The following is a 13,730-nucleotide window of genomic DNA, read 5'->3' on the forward strand; positions in this document are numbered from 1 at the left end:
TTTTTGATTGACTTGTTTTTGTCAGCTATGGCCAACTGGATAGAACTGGCCTGAGCAGGACACAAAAGCAGAGGAAACACAGGGAGGTGGATGCTTGCGGGACAGTCCTCTTTGTGTCACTTACAGATACAGTGTCAGCTCCCTCAATATGAAATGCCACACATAAGTTTCTTTTCTTGAATAAGAATATGATATATGTTAACAAAAAGTGTTTTTTCACCTGTTTATGAATGTCCGTTGACACTTAGACATATTTAATAATTTAACTTAATATGAATAGCTTTTCCATTTCTCTTCAGATGTGAAAAGATAGTTAGATGACCTGTTATCTAACTACATTTTAGACTGTGTTTTGGCTGTCTGAGGATGTGTTCTAGTTGAGAGCTCATATTTCCCCTTCGGGTAACGCCATGTGTCCTGAAGAGGGAGGGGGAAAAAAACCCAAAAAACAATCCGTGACCTTGCAGAGCTGCAACACACAGGCTCCGGACACATCCCCACTGAACCACAGATATCAACACAGCAGCTGAATAAATGACCACAGACTAGGGTAGAGGCATGTTGGGAGGGGTGTTTGAGAGTGAGAAGGCAGCTGATAGAGAGATAGACTAATACAAGAAAGAGAGAGAGATTCAAAGAAAGAGTGAGGCTGTGAGGGACACAGCTGAGTGAGGCAAGGGGGAGGGTGCTGTGTGTAAGGGAGAGCCTCCTCTTTTCATTGACGTTTAGGGGAATGTGCTGATTAGTGGAGAGTAAATCAGTCAGATGGAGGTTTCCAGTCTCCTACGCCTGACAGAGCCAGTGTAGCTTTCCAGTAACCACGGTCTTCTTACCTTTCTGTAAAGAGCGGTGGCAGTTTGTCGTCAGGGCCCGGATCTCGTTGCAGGGTCCGACCCGGAGACAGATGTGTGGAGGTAGGTGGGCTCTACTCTGAAGATGTGTGTGTGTGTGCATGTGTGTCATCTCTCTGGCTGTGAAGCACAGGTTCATATTGATTCTATAGCAGAGATAGCAGCTGTTTACATTGTCAGGCACTGCAGGTGTGTGGTGAGCTGGTGTGTATGCATGACGGTAGTGCTGAAATTATCTGACAGAAAAGTAATTATTGATAATTGTTTATGTCATTTATCAAGAAAAAATACCAAACATTCTCTTTTTCCAGCATCGAAAATATGAGAATTTTCTGCTCTTCTGTTTTTTATCACTGTAAATTGAATACCTTTGGTTTTTAGAAATTTGGATGGATGTGACAAACTATGTGAAGACATTACATTGGCCTTTGGGAAATCAAAATGTGCATTTTTCCCAATTTTCTGACATTTTATTGACTAAACAGTTACTCATTTAATCTGAAATATAATCAGCAGATTAGGTGAAGATGAAAATAAGCAGGCCTACATGAGAGAATTAAAGGATAGTTGACTCTGTGTGAGCGTATTAGTGTGTTTGTATGGAAAGTGTGTAGCGTGATGCTTGTACACTGGGGTGCCAATGCCGTTGCTCTGTAGTCTGATGTCACATGCACGCTGATGTGCAGTGCCAGGAGGGAGGGAGAGCAGAGAGGAAGAGTTGTTTGTGTTTATTTTTGTCTCTTATTTAGAGTCAAAATACATCTTTATCAAGATGTGCTGTGTATTTAAGCAAACGTGCGTGATTTGCCAGCTAATGTACAAATGCAGAGCTCCGCCAGGTTGTTTTGCCCTCAGCTTCTCTCTCATTTACGTGTGTCTCTAAACTTGCCACCCCCCAATTTCCAATCCCCAGCACATTCCTGCTGATTGTCCCGCTCATGTCAAGCATCCTGTTGACATCTTTTCAATGAAACCTATAAGCAGAACCTCTGATGATCTGTTTTCCCTGATTGTTCATCAAGAGATCTGTGTGCTCAGTCCACTTGGACCTGCTCTCATTAGACCTGTTAACAGAATGGATGGCTTAGCAAGGCCATCATTAGAGCCTATTAGAGGCACAGAGCGTGAGGCGGCTTCTCCCTCATCAGTCGTACTGTACGTGAGAACAGTGGTGAGAGAATACAGAGCTGCACTGTGCTGAATGCATGCACAGTTTTGTGCAGTTCACCCCTTTCCTCTCTGTCCTTCCCCCAGTCCATCTCTATCACCCCTCCCCATCTCCTGGTTCTCTGTCCTGTGTTTACACTCCGTCAAGTCACATGTTATTTTGTTGTCCTGGTGCGGGACGTTGCTCAGTTACATCTTGTGGTACAGCAGAATAAAGGGCAGAATTCCCCTCTGGGATCATTAAACACACTACAGCAGCTATGAATCTCAATAGTTTTTTATTACACAGAATTCCTTGGTGTTTCATCATTAAATGCAAACTAATGGCAAAAACGACAATCCAGCAGCTTCTCTGGATACGCTGTTTATTATTCTGCATCGTGTCCACATGGGAAACAAAGCTGCTTAAACATGATGCTGAGGAGCAAGAATTTCCCAAAAGCATCTTAACCTTATGCTGAACAGATGCTTATGTGCGCTGGAGCAGGAGGTCCAGTAGTGAACCTGTCGCACTCACCACTCTAGCCCTGTTTGAGAACGGATTACACAAGGAAAAGGATCTCATCCTGTTATCAGGGTTGGTTTGAGGATGTTACTGTGTTGCTGACTCACCGTGTCCCTCCCTCTGAGACTGCTCCTTCCAGCTGCCACTGCAAAATCTTGTAGCGTGTTGTACAGTTTACTAAAGGTTTAAGTGCGACTGTCAACCTTGTGTGCCCAGCGGACTTGTTGAACAGCTGGGAAGGGAAAGTATCACAGAGGGTTTATCATATTGCCTGCACACTATTAATACCTAAGCTCGGCATGGATGTGACTCAGAACAGCAGACTTGACAGTGTCAGACTGCTTTTTCCCACAGATGAAATATTCGCTTTTTCACATAGTTACTTACTTTGCCCAAGCTCTGCCAAGCCAATATATCAAATGTGAAAAAAAAAGAAGGCCAAGTGAACTCCCTGAATTCAAACTGACTTTACTACAGAAGCAGGTTGAGGAAATAGGCTCCACCAAAAGAAAAAACATTTTCATGTGGCCCATGTTGTTTTTTTACGTCCGTCACAGATTACCATATGGGTGTGAGAATTACTCTCTGCTGATACAACCTCCCGCTTTTGATTGAGACCTGAGGCTGTCGGGAAGTTCAGTTGATTAAAATGACAGAATTAGGTCGGTGTTCAACCAGAAGAGCCCAAAAACCAGCATGTTAAAACACATCAGTCTCCTGGCTGTGCCTTCAACTTCTCAGGCAAAATCTGTTCGGATCCCAGAAAATAGGAGGTAGAGAAACATCCACTCTGCCCTCTGATATTTCCACATCCTTGTCCAAACCCATTTATTTTGGAAGTGGGTACAGTAAAAAACCAAGAATAAGTCATGCTTTAGTGAAAAAACACAAGCAGCAGCAATCGCTGCTTTTCGTTTTTCTCACACTAACGGCACAGTTTGTGTGTTAAAAGTCACATTCCTTGCCATAATTGCAATTTTTGATACACAGAACCAGCTGCATGAAGAACCAGTTTGTTATCCTGTGGGCTCAGAGAGCTGGGACAGGGGCCTCTAATGAGTAACTGTAGGGGCTACAGATCGATGTGCCCTGCAGCCTGCAGAGACCTGGGCTGTGCTTTCAGTCAATAAAACAGTAAGCTTCATGGAGCGTACATCAAACCTCCAGGGGTACACCCAAGGTAGCAGATAGAGTCAGTCCAAATTTGAAACCCATTCCACTGTAATGACAGGAATTTGTCTTTTTTTATTCTTAGATTTCTGTGATCAGTTTTGGTGTGTTGCAAGGTTTATATTGATATTGATGTATGATACGGGTGGCTGGCTCTTCACCAGCTCGCCCCTGAAGGACTTATGTCGTTATTGAGTTCCAATTTGTGCCAGAAACCGTCCAATAAGCTTTGTTTGTGTGTAAATTAAATGGAAGCCAAACGACATTAGCCGCTGTCAGGTAGTTTGTCATAGAGATGGTGAATGAATCCATACACCCCAGTGTAACCCTCTTTTTCTTATAAATGCCTTGGCACTGTCTCAAGCAGGGGTTACGGGAGGCACATTGAGAAATGAAACAATAAACACGCCGCTGCGTAACCCCTCCTCGAGGAGTTGTTATCATGAATTCGAGTCTGCTTGTTATTCCCAGAATGTCTCTTTCGCTCTGTAAAAGCCATGCTTCATGTCCTACCTCGCCCGCCTGAATGGGGCGTATGTTGAAATATAAGATCTGCTGACTTGCACCCACCAGGTCTTGGGGAAATTTGGTATGAATGGAACTTGCACACTCAGGATATCTTGTTCCACTGGAATATGTCAACATGAATCCATTTCTCAGCACTCTCGTGACCTGCACAAAAGGTTCCCTCAGCTTCCTTTTACATTCCGGTGGAAAAGGAATGCAGATGGAGGATGACAGCTTTATCTCTGCTTTTGTTCTGTGATTGATTGCTTCCCAGTTGTCTGTGTTACTTAGAAGAAGAAAAAAAAGATTCACTGGTCATTTTTCTTCTTTAATTTCTAAACAGTGCTTTTGCCTCATTGTCAACCAATGTCAACTTTGCCATGTGTGTCAAGTGAGGACATTAACAAGAGTGATGGGAATCATGAATTATTTCTTTTTTAATTCTGCTTTCATTGTTTATGTGCTTTCAACTGTGGCATTCAATTAATATTTAAATACAGCTGATCAGGTTTTCATTGCAGCTGGGCAGAGTTCTCATCACATGTAAACTGATCCTGGGTTTTCTGTCGTTCAGTCTTTGATGACTTGGTCTGGATAGGAGGCTGTTTTCTGCTTGGATGTGCAGAGTTTTTGAAAAAAGTGGTGGAAAAAACCTAACAGTCAGTATTTCCTTTGACAAATGGGATCCCGATGCAGCAGTTTCCCTAAGTTACTGACTTTCATTATTGGTCAAATAGAAACTTGACTTTACTTGATGAGCATAGTTGTTTAACCCGTGTTGTCTGGTTTCTTTTATTATTACTGATATGTTTAAGTTGGTTAAATGACTTGAATTACAACAAAGCCAAGCCTCAAATGAGATTTATCTTCATACTAAGAGCTCCTCAATGTTGAAATTTATGATGTTAGTACTGTATCTTCAGGTGACTTAACAGTATTTTCACAGCAGATCATGATCCTCGTAGCTGCCTTCATTTCCCCACATCTGTATTCAGTCCACCACTTTTAGGCACTTCCTCCTAAAATAACATTATGTTTCCTGAATGATTCTATCACTGTCAGCCTAATGAGGACCATTAAAATGAAATACATTCTGTGCTTTCACTTCCAAGTGGAGCAGAAACTGAAAGGAACATTTAAAATTCTTTATGATGCCGAAATCACACAGTCACAGGCTCAGGATTAGTAGTGTGGTTTGTGGGTCCCAACAAGAAAACAACAAATATAATTTGGCAGAGTCTAACATATTGACACATCCCATCACTACAGGGTAGCCCCCTGTTGTTCAGTGACTTCGTTCCCCCCACCCCCCCCGATTCAAAGGCCGAAAAGGGTGAGATGGAGCAGACATGAGAAAGGCTGCCTTTATACACAGTGCCAACACAAACAATGGCCTGTGCCAGTGTAGACGGCCGAGCCGGGAGGCGCTCCTCCGGGGCTCAATAGCCGTAGTGTTTTTTGCTGTGGGCTTCGGATGCCACGGCGGCACCGTCGGCTTTTGCCAGGGCATAGCGCAGTGAGTAACTGGAGTCCTGGCTGTGGAGTCCAGGGCTGAAGGGAAAGCAAAGGGAAGCAAAATTGTGCTAAAGTGATTAGACAGCTGTGTGTGGAGAGGTGAGTAGTGGTGGAATGTAAGCCATCGCAGTCTGAGTATTGCAGGAATTTAAAGGTTTTGATCTGTGTTTCCTCCCTTTATCTGTCTTTTCTCAACCTTAATCCCTCATCTCTGTCAGCATATTGTGTAGCAGAGTGCGGTTCTGTTGTATAGACAAGTATGCATCTATAATTGATGCTGAATCACTAATTTAAGGGCATACATCAATTCCGTGGAATTAACATGTTTGTCTGCTAGAGACTTATTTATATTCCGAACCATAACACCACATATACACATGCTTGGCTGCTAATGAAATCTTGTGAGTTATTTTGAGTGACTGAGCAACACAACATGTTCAAGATCATCAGCTTATTTATCTGATTGCTGATGCAGTCGACAATGAATGGAATCTGATTGAAACAGCAATTATTATCATTGTAAGCCTTCCAGTCAATTTACTCAGTCCAATGATGTCACTTAGCTCATGGCTCCAAATTGATTGCATTTGCCAGGCGCACAAACACATCCCCACACACACACACATACACCGGCACACTCTCCTAATTATTTTAGGAACATGTCTGGTTTATGTCAGAGGATAGATATGTTTCTTTTATTATTCCCAGGGATTACTCTGATGGATGGCTCCTGGAAATCGGTTCTGGAATCAGGGCAGCAGAGAGACGTGACTTTTTAAAGTGTTTGGCTGATGTTATACAAATCGGGAGTCTGTCTGATGATTGATCGGCCACTGTGGTGCTGTTAGGTAGGGAGGCAGATGCATTATGAAGGTTGTGGGTTTTTAAAATGATTGAAAACCGATGGAGACATCAGAATATTCTCAAGTACTTTCTTTATTCTAACAAGCATATTCACTTTATATGTTCCAGTGATATATATATATATATATATATATATATATATATATATATATAATTTCAGAAGTGCACGAGTTGATAGATTGCCTGTACTGCACACGTCTTGGCTGTACCACATTCTCCCCACACATAGTGCTTGCAAACCACAGTGCTTTTCTCTGTGTGACTTGAGACAGGTGTTAGTCTGCCACTGCCTCAAATAGATTATTGCACCAACCCACCCCCACCTCCCAGCCGACATTTCCCAACCAGAAAAAGCTGGTCTGTTACATCCTGGTGCCTTTGAATAACCCAGCCGCCCTCCTGACTATCAGCCACGACAAACATGTCTGACCTCAGTCGTCCCAAATGACATCAGCGCCACATGTCTGCCCCCCAGGCCTCGTGTGCATCTCCAAGGGAACGTGTAGTATCATCTCTAACCAGTGGGTGGCACTGTCACTCCGAAAGCCCACTGTGGACTAGTTCTCATGTAAGGTTCCTTGACATGTCTGCCTTGTCGTTCTGGCTGCTGTGTTGGGCTCCTCTGACCATCATGACCACCACAAGTATTTATACCGGCTGTGGCCTTTGTCACATCTAGAGTCTGGACTGCTTTGAGCACTAACCACAGGAGACATTGTCTAAGTCTTACACTGTTTTCCAGCTGACCTCAAAATTTTCACAGTGTCATTGAAAAACGCAGCACATCAATGTGCCACAAAGGAAGAGATAATGAGATGTAATCAGCGGGGCGTTCAGTGGCCACTTTTCGTGTGCGTGCTAATGTGTATTCTTCCTCTTGTTCTTCACACTATTGTTCATCTCTCTTACACTGAGTGTTTACCAGAGTGTGTCACCTCACATGGGTCTATTTTTAGCAGGGGCGAATTGTGCTATAGTGTGTTTCTGTGCTGGGGAGGGGCTATGGTGAAGGGCTACAGAGAAATATGGTATCTGGTAATGGAGTGAACTGAAAGGAAAAATTGTAAATGGACAAACAGGGGCCTGCTTCTAATAATGGCAACAGTACACAATGCATGACCTCTATCTGCCTTTTATGGAGAGTGAGAGAGAGATAGCATATGCATGCAATCAGGAGAACAAAACTGCATACACAGAGAGGAGTTCACAAACATGTGGTTGAATTGTGAAGTAAAGGTTTGTTTGGTTTTCATCGTAAGGGTGTCATTGTACTCATGCATTTTCTCTGCCCACTCAACTTTCATTTTGACGATGGCAGAGAAATGCCAAGGAACAAGTCACTAGATGCCCACATTCCTATTTTTTGGGCAGTTTAAAGTCTCCACCCCACCTGACTTGCATATGTCTTTGGAATGTGAGAGGAAACCAGAGCGAGCCCACGCAAACACAGAGAGAAGAAGCAAAAACTCCACCCAGCAAAGACTGAGGAGCAAATTCTGGATCTGTCTTGCTGTGTGTGAGTTGCCCAGGTGCTACTTTAATACTGGTTGTTGGTAGGAGATGTGATTGAGAATTCTTTGATGCTAATGCCAATATATGTGGGTTTCAATACAGATTCAAAATGAATACTTTTTTTTAGGAATATAAACAAGTTTCACTTAAAAAAAAAATAAACAAAGGAAGCAATGCTGCCTCTAGCTACTACAACTACTACTACTTATTGAATACGATGCTACAGCCAGGAGATGGTTTGGTTAGCTTAGCTTAGCTTAGCGTAAGAGTGGAAGCTAGGGGAAATGGCTAGCCTAGCACTGTCCAAAGATTAAAAAATTCACCCACCAGAACCTGTACATTTTACAAATTAGAACTCAGATGTAAAATTGACCAGTTGTAGTTTAAGGGAGAGGTATGTGCTACTTTTTCAATGACCGTTATGGACAGTGACGTCTTGGGTGGCTGTCCAGTTTTAATGCTAACCAAAGCTAACGGTCTCATGGCTGTAGCTTCCTATTTAGTGTACAGACATTTGGTATCAATCTTCACATCTAACTCTTGAAAAACAGACAACAACAACTGTCCAGTCTGGACAAACAGATTGTTTCTATCTGGATTGGAATTACTTAGTGATATATGAACAGGAGAAAAGAGAAAAGCCTCTCAGCTATCACTTGCCACTGATGATCTTTGATCATTCCCATAGGATCCCACAGGCAACACATCTGCTCTAGCTTTGCTTCCAGGATGTGATGAGCAGAGGCAGCATATCCTTTAATTACTCTCATTTCAGCTCTATTTATACATCTGCTGCCAGATCCTTCTTATGCACAGAAATTCTTTGTTCCTGAGAATGTACGGGGAAAATGTTTCTTTTTTTCTTTCTATACAAAGTCTTCTGTGTTCACAAAGCTATCCCGGGCCACTACATCTCATTTAGTATGCTGTTGTATCAAACTATGACATCAGCCCCTTTCTAATTGTTTCCAGACCAGGCAAGGACTGAGTTTTCGTTTTATTTTCCATTTCTTAGCGCAGGTCTCTGTTGCTCAGCATCCAGCAAAAGCAGATAATGAGAAACGGTGCATGATGTCATGTAGATGGAGCACGCGCGGCGCCAAAATCTTGTGACCAACTTTCCAGGAAGTAATCACTTTCCTCTGTCATTTCCTTTGCTGTCTTTCCCCCTGCTCTGTCTTTTTTCTCCCCTCTTCGCAATGGGAAAATCCAAGTTTTCCTTCAGATAATATTCAGGTACCACATGTGTGGAAACACACCTGATAAAGGCGTTTGTGCGTAGCTGACCCGCGGATGCCTCTTTGGCCTTGTCCCAAGTGTAACGTATTTGAGTTTCTTTACTCTGTGAACAAGGAGGAAGAGGAAAAGAAGGGGAAGGCACTGAAACTAAAGGGGAGGGGGTAGAGTAGGAGCTGAAATGCAGAGAGACCATATGTATTGAGTTGGAGAAATGGCGTTTTATGAGCAGAGAGTGGGCCTCTGCTTGGAATTCTCTATGACATCATTCTGGAGCAGAGCGCCGCGCAGCCAGGGCTCTGGAGATGGAGTGGGCCTTCACTCGGCCAGGACGACCAGACTGGATCGTAATTGGATAGAGGAGGAAGAAAGAGACACAGAGGCAGGCAGACAAAGATGATTACACAGGCTGATTAAGTGTCTTTAAGTTTGCGAGAACTTTTACAGCTCGGCTTTATCTGGAATTCATCTAACTTGATCATTTCAGCAGAGCTCTCCTCAATGCTTAAACTGATGCTGCCCTTGAGCCTGGCACTGAAACATTCATGACAGGCGTGGGGTTTTGTAAGCATCGCATGCTTACCTTTGAAATGAGACCATGATATTACTTCATATCTCATTCCCAAACAAATAAACTCTAGTTAGACGCTCCCTGTGGTCTGCCAGCAAAACAAAGCCTGCACTGGGGCTAATATCTAATATCATGCACACGTTTCAAAATCTAAATGCCTGCTTCCATCTTCGCCTCACGGGTGACAAAGTGAGACAAAATGATAGAATAATGAGGACACCAGGTTTATTAAAGGGGTTTCTTAAATGGCTTTTGTTCCCTTTTTTTGTTTGTTTTGTTTACCGACACTCAGGAATAAATGGATTTCAGTGCGAGTGGGAGAGATTGCGTGATAGTCGAGCTCTGTAAGTTGAGTCAAGTGTCTGCAGCTCCACAAGGCATTAGCAGCTGTAGTCACCGGAGTACAGGGCCAAGGTCTCAAACTGAAATAGATTGGTTGGCCGGTCACTGTCTGTCTAGCCTTTCTGCAACTAATGATTCTGCCTGAGTCACACACGGCAAAGTCTGCAAATATCCCCTGCTGTGATTCACGACACATGTTAAGATATGCAGACTTTTTTTCCCTTTAGTAACTCTTTCTTTTGCTTTGTCTTTCATTCTGCATCTTTTTCGTTTGAAGGCTGAGATAAAACCAGTCCTAAGAAGGTGATCATTTTAAGGGTTGAGGCCTGTAATTAGAGAACATCAACATCTCCCTCCAGAGACTGGTAGATGATTGGTGTCCCTGTAAACCAGCTCCATGTGGGAGACATTCTCCTCTGTTTCCTGTGCCTGTTGTCATTAGATAGAAAATACCTTTGACTTGGGGGCAGTTTACCCCAACCCCCCCTTCCCTCAGAGGGGTGATTAGTCTCTTGGCCTGTCGAAACAACTCTGTGAAACCCGGAGACGAGGCAGCGCTATCTTTTCAGGATCTGCTGCAAGTTTGTGAAGCTGGGTGGAAGTCCTGGTGAGTTTAGTGGTGATGGCACAATGTGGGTGGCATTTTAGCAGTATAACATTATTTGTGAAATTAAACAAAGCTGATTTGAGGGAGGTTGAAAATAAAAGGGCTAGAGGAGAACAGCCTCTACACTACTGTGATTTTCTGCAGCAGAAAGGCGCAGAATCCTCTGGTTCTTTTCTTAGAGCCCATCTTGACAGTCACTTCTCAGCCCTGAAAGGCTCTATTAATAGAGGTGCTCTCTTGTATTTGCCATCTCTACCCACTAAGTCCTTTTTCCACTTCTGTGTAAAAAAAAAAAAAAAAGGCGAACAAAAGGGAACCTCTGACATTCAGGCACTCCCAAATCGTGTTTCCTCCAGCGCTATCTCTCCTTTATGCTTCATACTTTGTCCTTTTACCTGTTTCTCCATTCCATCTTATTATCTACTATACCTATATGTACCTAACTGGATCAAGCTGTCACTCTCTCCCCCCTCTCTCCCCTCTGTTCTTTCTGCGCCTTTCTTAATCTCTCAGTCCCCAGCCCTAGCTGTCTGGAGCTCTCCTTTTCATATGTTTTCACATTCTCTGATAAAACGCCCAAAAAACGTGATTTTCTTTTCTATGTCACCTATTCCAGGGTCATGTGCACGTCGCTCCCTTGCATGATTAATGCTGTGCAGGAGGTATTTCATTGCCTTTCTCTCTTTTTCTACCCAGCTACAGCGCCTCGGCGCTCTCTCACACCCTCTTCCCTGCACCCCGCCCCCTTCCATACTGCTCAGGGCCTGGCAGAAACCCACACTCCCTGTCTCCCAGCCTCCGCCCCCCTCCCCCTTCTCCTCCCGCTTATACTCCTACCAGCCCGGCACACCGAGGACAGAGAGGAAGAAAGAGAAAAAGCAAGAGCTCCACTTGTCTGTCAGAGATTACAGACTGCCACTTTCTGAGCATGTACGCCTACCATGCATAGGAAGCTGCTTTCATAAGGCAAAGTAATGGAAATGTCAGCGAGTAGTAGAGCGCTACAAGCTATAGAAAAAAGTAGATCTGTATGTCTGTTATGAGAAACCTTTTAGGCAGTAAATGGAGACTCGTGAGTGGGACCACTAATGTTTGGAGTACATCGTCTTGTGAGTGCTGGCCAGCATGTGGTGTTTGCAGTGTAATTCAGAGAAGACCCAGTCACTGCTGGAACTGGAGCTGAATGGCTGGTAAGAGTTATAGGAGAGTGTAAAATGTGAGCGTGTTTGTTTTAGTGTGTGTGTGTGTGTGGGTGTGCGCGTGCGAGTGTGTTTTGTCATTGAATGAGGTTACACCAGGCTGCAAGAGCTCTTAAGGCTTTGTTTAATAAACAGCAGTGAAGACAGTATGTGCGTGTTTGTGAAAAGAGCAGGGCTCACACACTGCATTTAATGGCTTCTTATGTGTTTCCCCCCCCCACATAATCCACACTAGAATATGACAGGATTAATGTGAGACTACAAGTCACGAAGATCTTGAATTTTAAAGTGGGGTCTGCCATTTCGATTTTTGACTCCCCTTACAATGGAAAACAGATCATGTCCCCCATCTCTGAGTCACTGTATGCGTGTCTGCTATCGTGGAGTGTTTAGCTTACTGTACAGAATCCATCTGTGAGTTGGATTGCCCCCACCTCCACCCCCAACCCCCAACCCCCTCCCCTCCCCTTTGCTTGGTTGAAGGGCATTCCTGTGGCGTGTCGTGGCCCTCCCGCTTACTGGCCGTGACTGTGTGGTTTTTCATAGCTGGATCTTCAAGGACAGGTGCTGAGTGTATTGTGGAGGAGAGTTTAATTATTCATTACTGGGAGATAATGACAGCAGCTCTGTTGTAGTTGTTGTTGTTGTCGTTGTATGAGTCCTGATGGGGGGTGGGGGTGGGGGGTGCCTTAATTCAGAGAATGAGACCTGGCAGTTAACAAGAGAGCAGTATTGATTTCTGATTACTTTAAGTAGCAAGTATGTGGATGGCATCAACAAAACATCAATCAGCTACTCATCACAGTTGCAGTGGAGTATGTTAATGAGCAGACTTTATGTAGTAGAAATCTGGTGACTTTCATTTATCCATCAAAATGTTGAGACTGCTAATTACCGTCAATAGGTTGTCATTAATGCTCTAAAGGTAAATAAAGTCAGTTTAATACTATACTTTGCTGTGTAAAATGTAATAATAAGGGCAAAGGTTAGAGCTTTTATATGCAGATGGAAGCCATTCAGCAGACTGTCAGACATGCGGATACATTTAAGTACCATGACTAGTTGGTTTCAGTTGGGTGGCTTTACTTTGACAACTGATGTGTCTCTGGACAGTTTGAATCAGATGCAAGATGACAGCTCCTGATTTGCAGGGACACCCAAGTCCTACAGCTCTCAGACTGAAGTATACAACTTACAGTAGTTACCATGACTCAACCACGAGTCTTATGAGGCTCCAGTCTCCTGTATACTGTCTGCTGCAAACTCTCGAGAGTGATTCTGTCAGTCTGCTGGCCGGTGCGGCTTCCCAGTTTGCAGCTGTGCCGAACAGTAGATCCCCAACCTGCTCCTCGCTGTCTTTTTATAGCCATTACAAAATCATCCATTAGTTTGGTTATTGGTGCCAAAATGAGCAATACATCAGAGTGTTTACTGGCAGTTTTACATTTTAATGCTGGACTTCATTAACATGTTACTGTGTGGTCTCCTAACCTTTTACCTGAAAAATGAGTTCCCTCACATCTGTGTTGTGGGGGCTGCTGCACTACATCTGTATTTATGAGCTCTCCGAGAGGGAGCAAACATCTGCTTTTGTTGTGTTTGGAGCACATGTTGTCAGTGCATGTGGGGTGAGAAGTGTGATTATGGAAGTTCTGTTTGATTTAATTGGAAGGGTCTGACTGGC

The 13,730-nt window shown here is 43.6% G+C and overlaps 1 protein-coding gene across 7 annotated transcripts in view; it reads left to right on the plus strand.

The window, feature by feature from the left end:
- Window positions 1-13,730, plus strand: part of iqsec1a (IQ motif and Sec7 domain ArfGEF 1a) — an 89,923-nt gene that overhangs the window by 57,237 nt on the left and 18,956 nt on the right. Inside the window, exon 1 of one of the 7 annotated variants that reach the window (XM_018701050.2) lies at window positions 11,691-12,037. The exons of the other annotated variants lie outside the window; for them this stretch is intronic. Coding sequence (XP_018556566.1) covers window positions 11,973-12,037 — 65 coding nt within the window. The 5' untranslated portion in view covers window positions 11,691-11,972. Of the gene's footprint in view, window positions 1-11,690; window positions 12,038-13,730 lie in introns of those variants that run through there. 7 annotated transcript variants of the gene reach the window in all.

This window comes from Lates calcarifer, linkage group LG6 (assembly GCF_001640805.2).
Source record: "Lates calcarifer isolate ASB-BC8 linkage group LG6, TLL_Latcal_v3, whole genome shotgun sequence".
NCBI classification, from domain to species: Eukaryota; Metazoa; Chordata; class Actinopteri; family Centropomidae; genus Lates; species Lates calcarifer.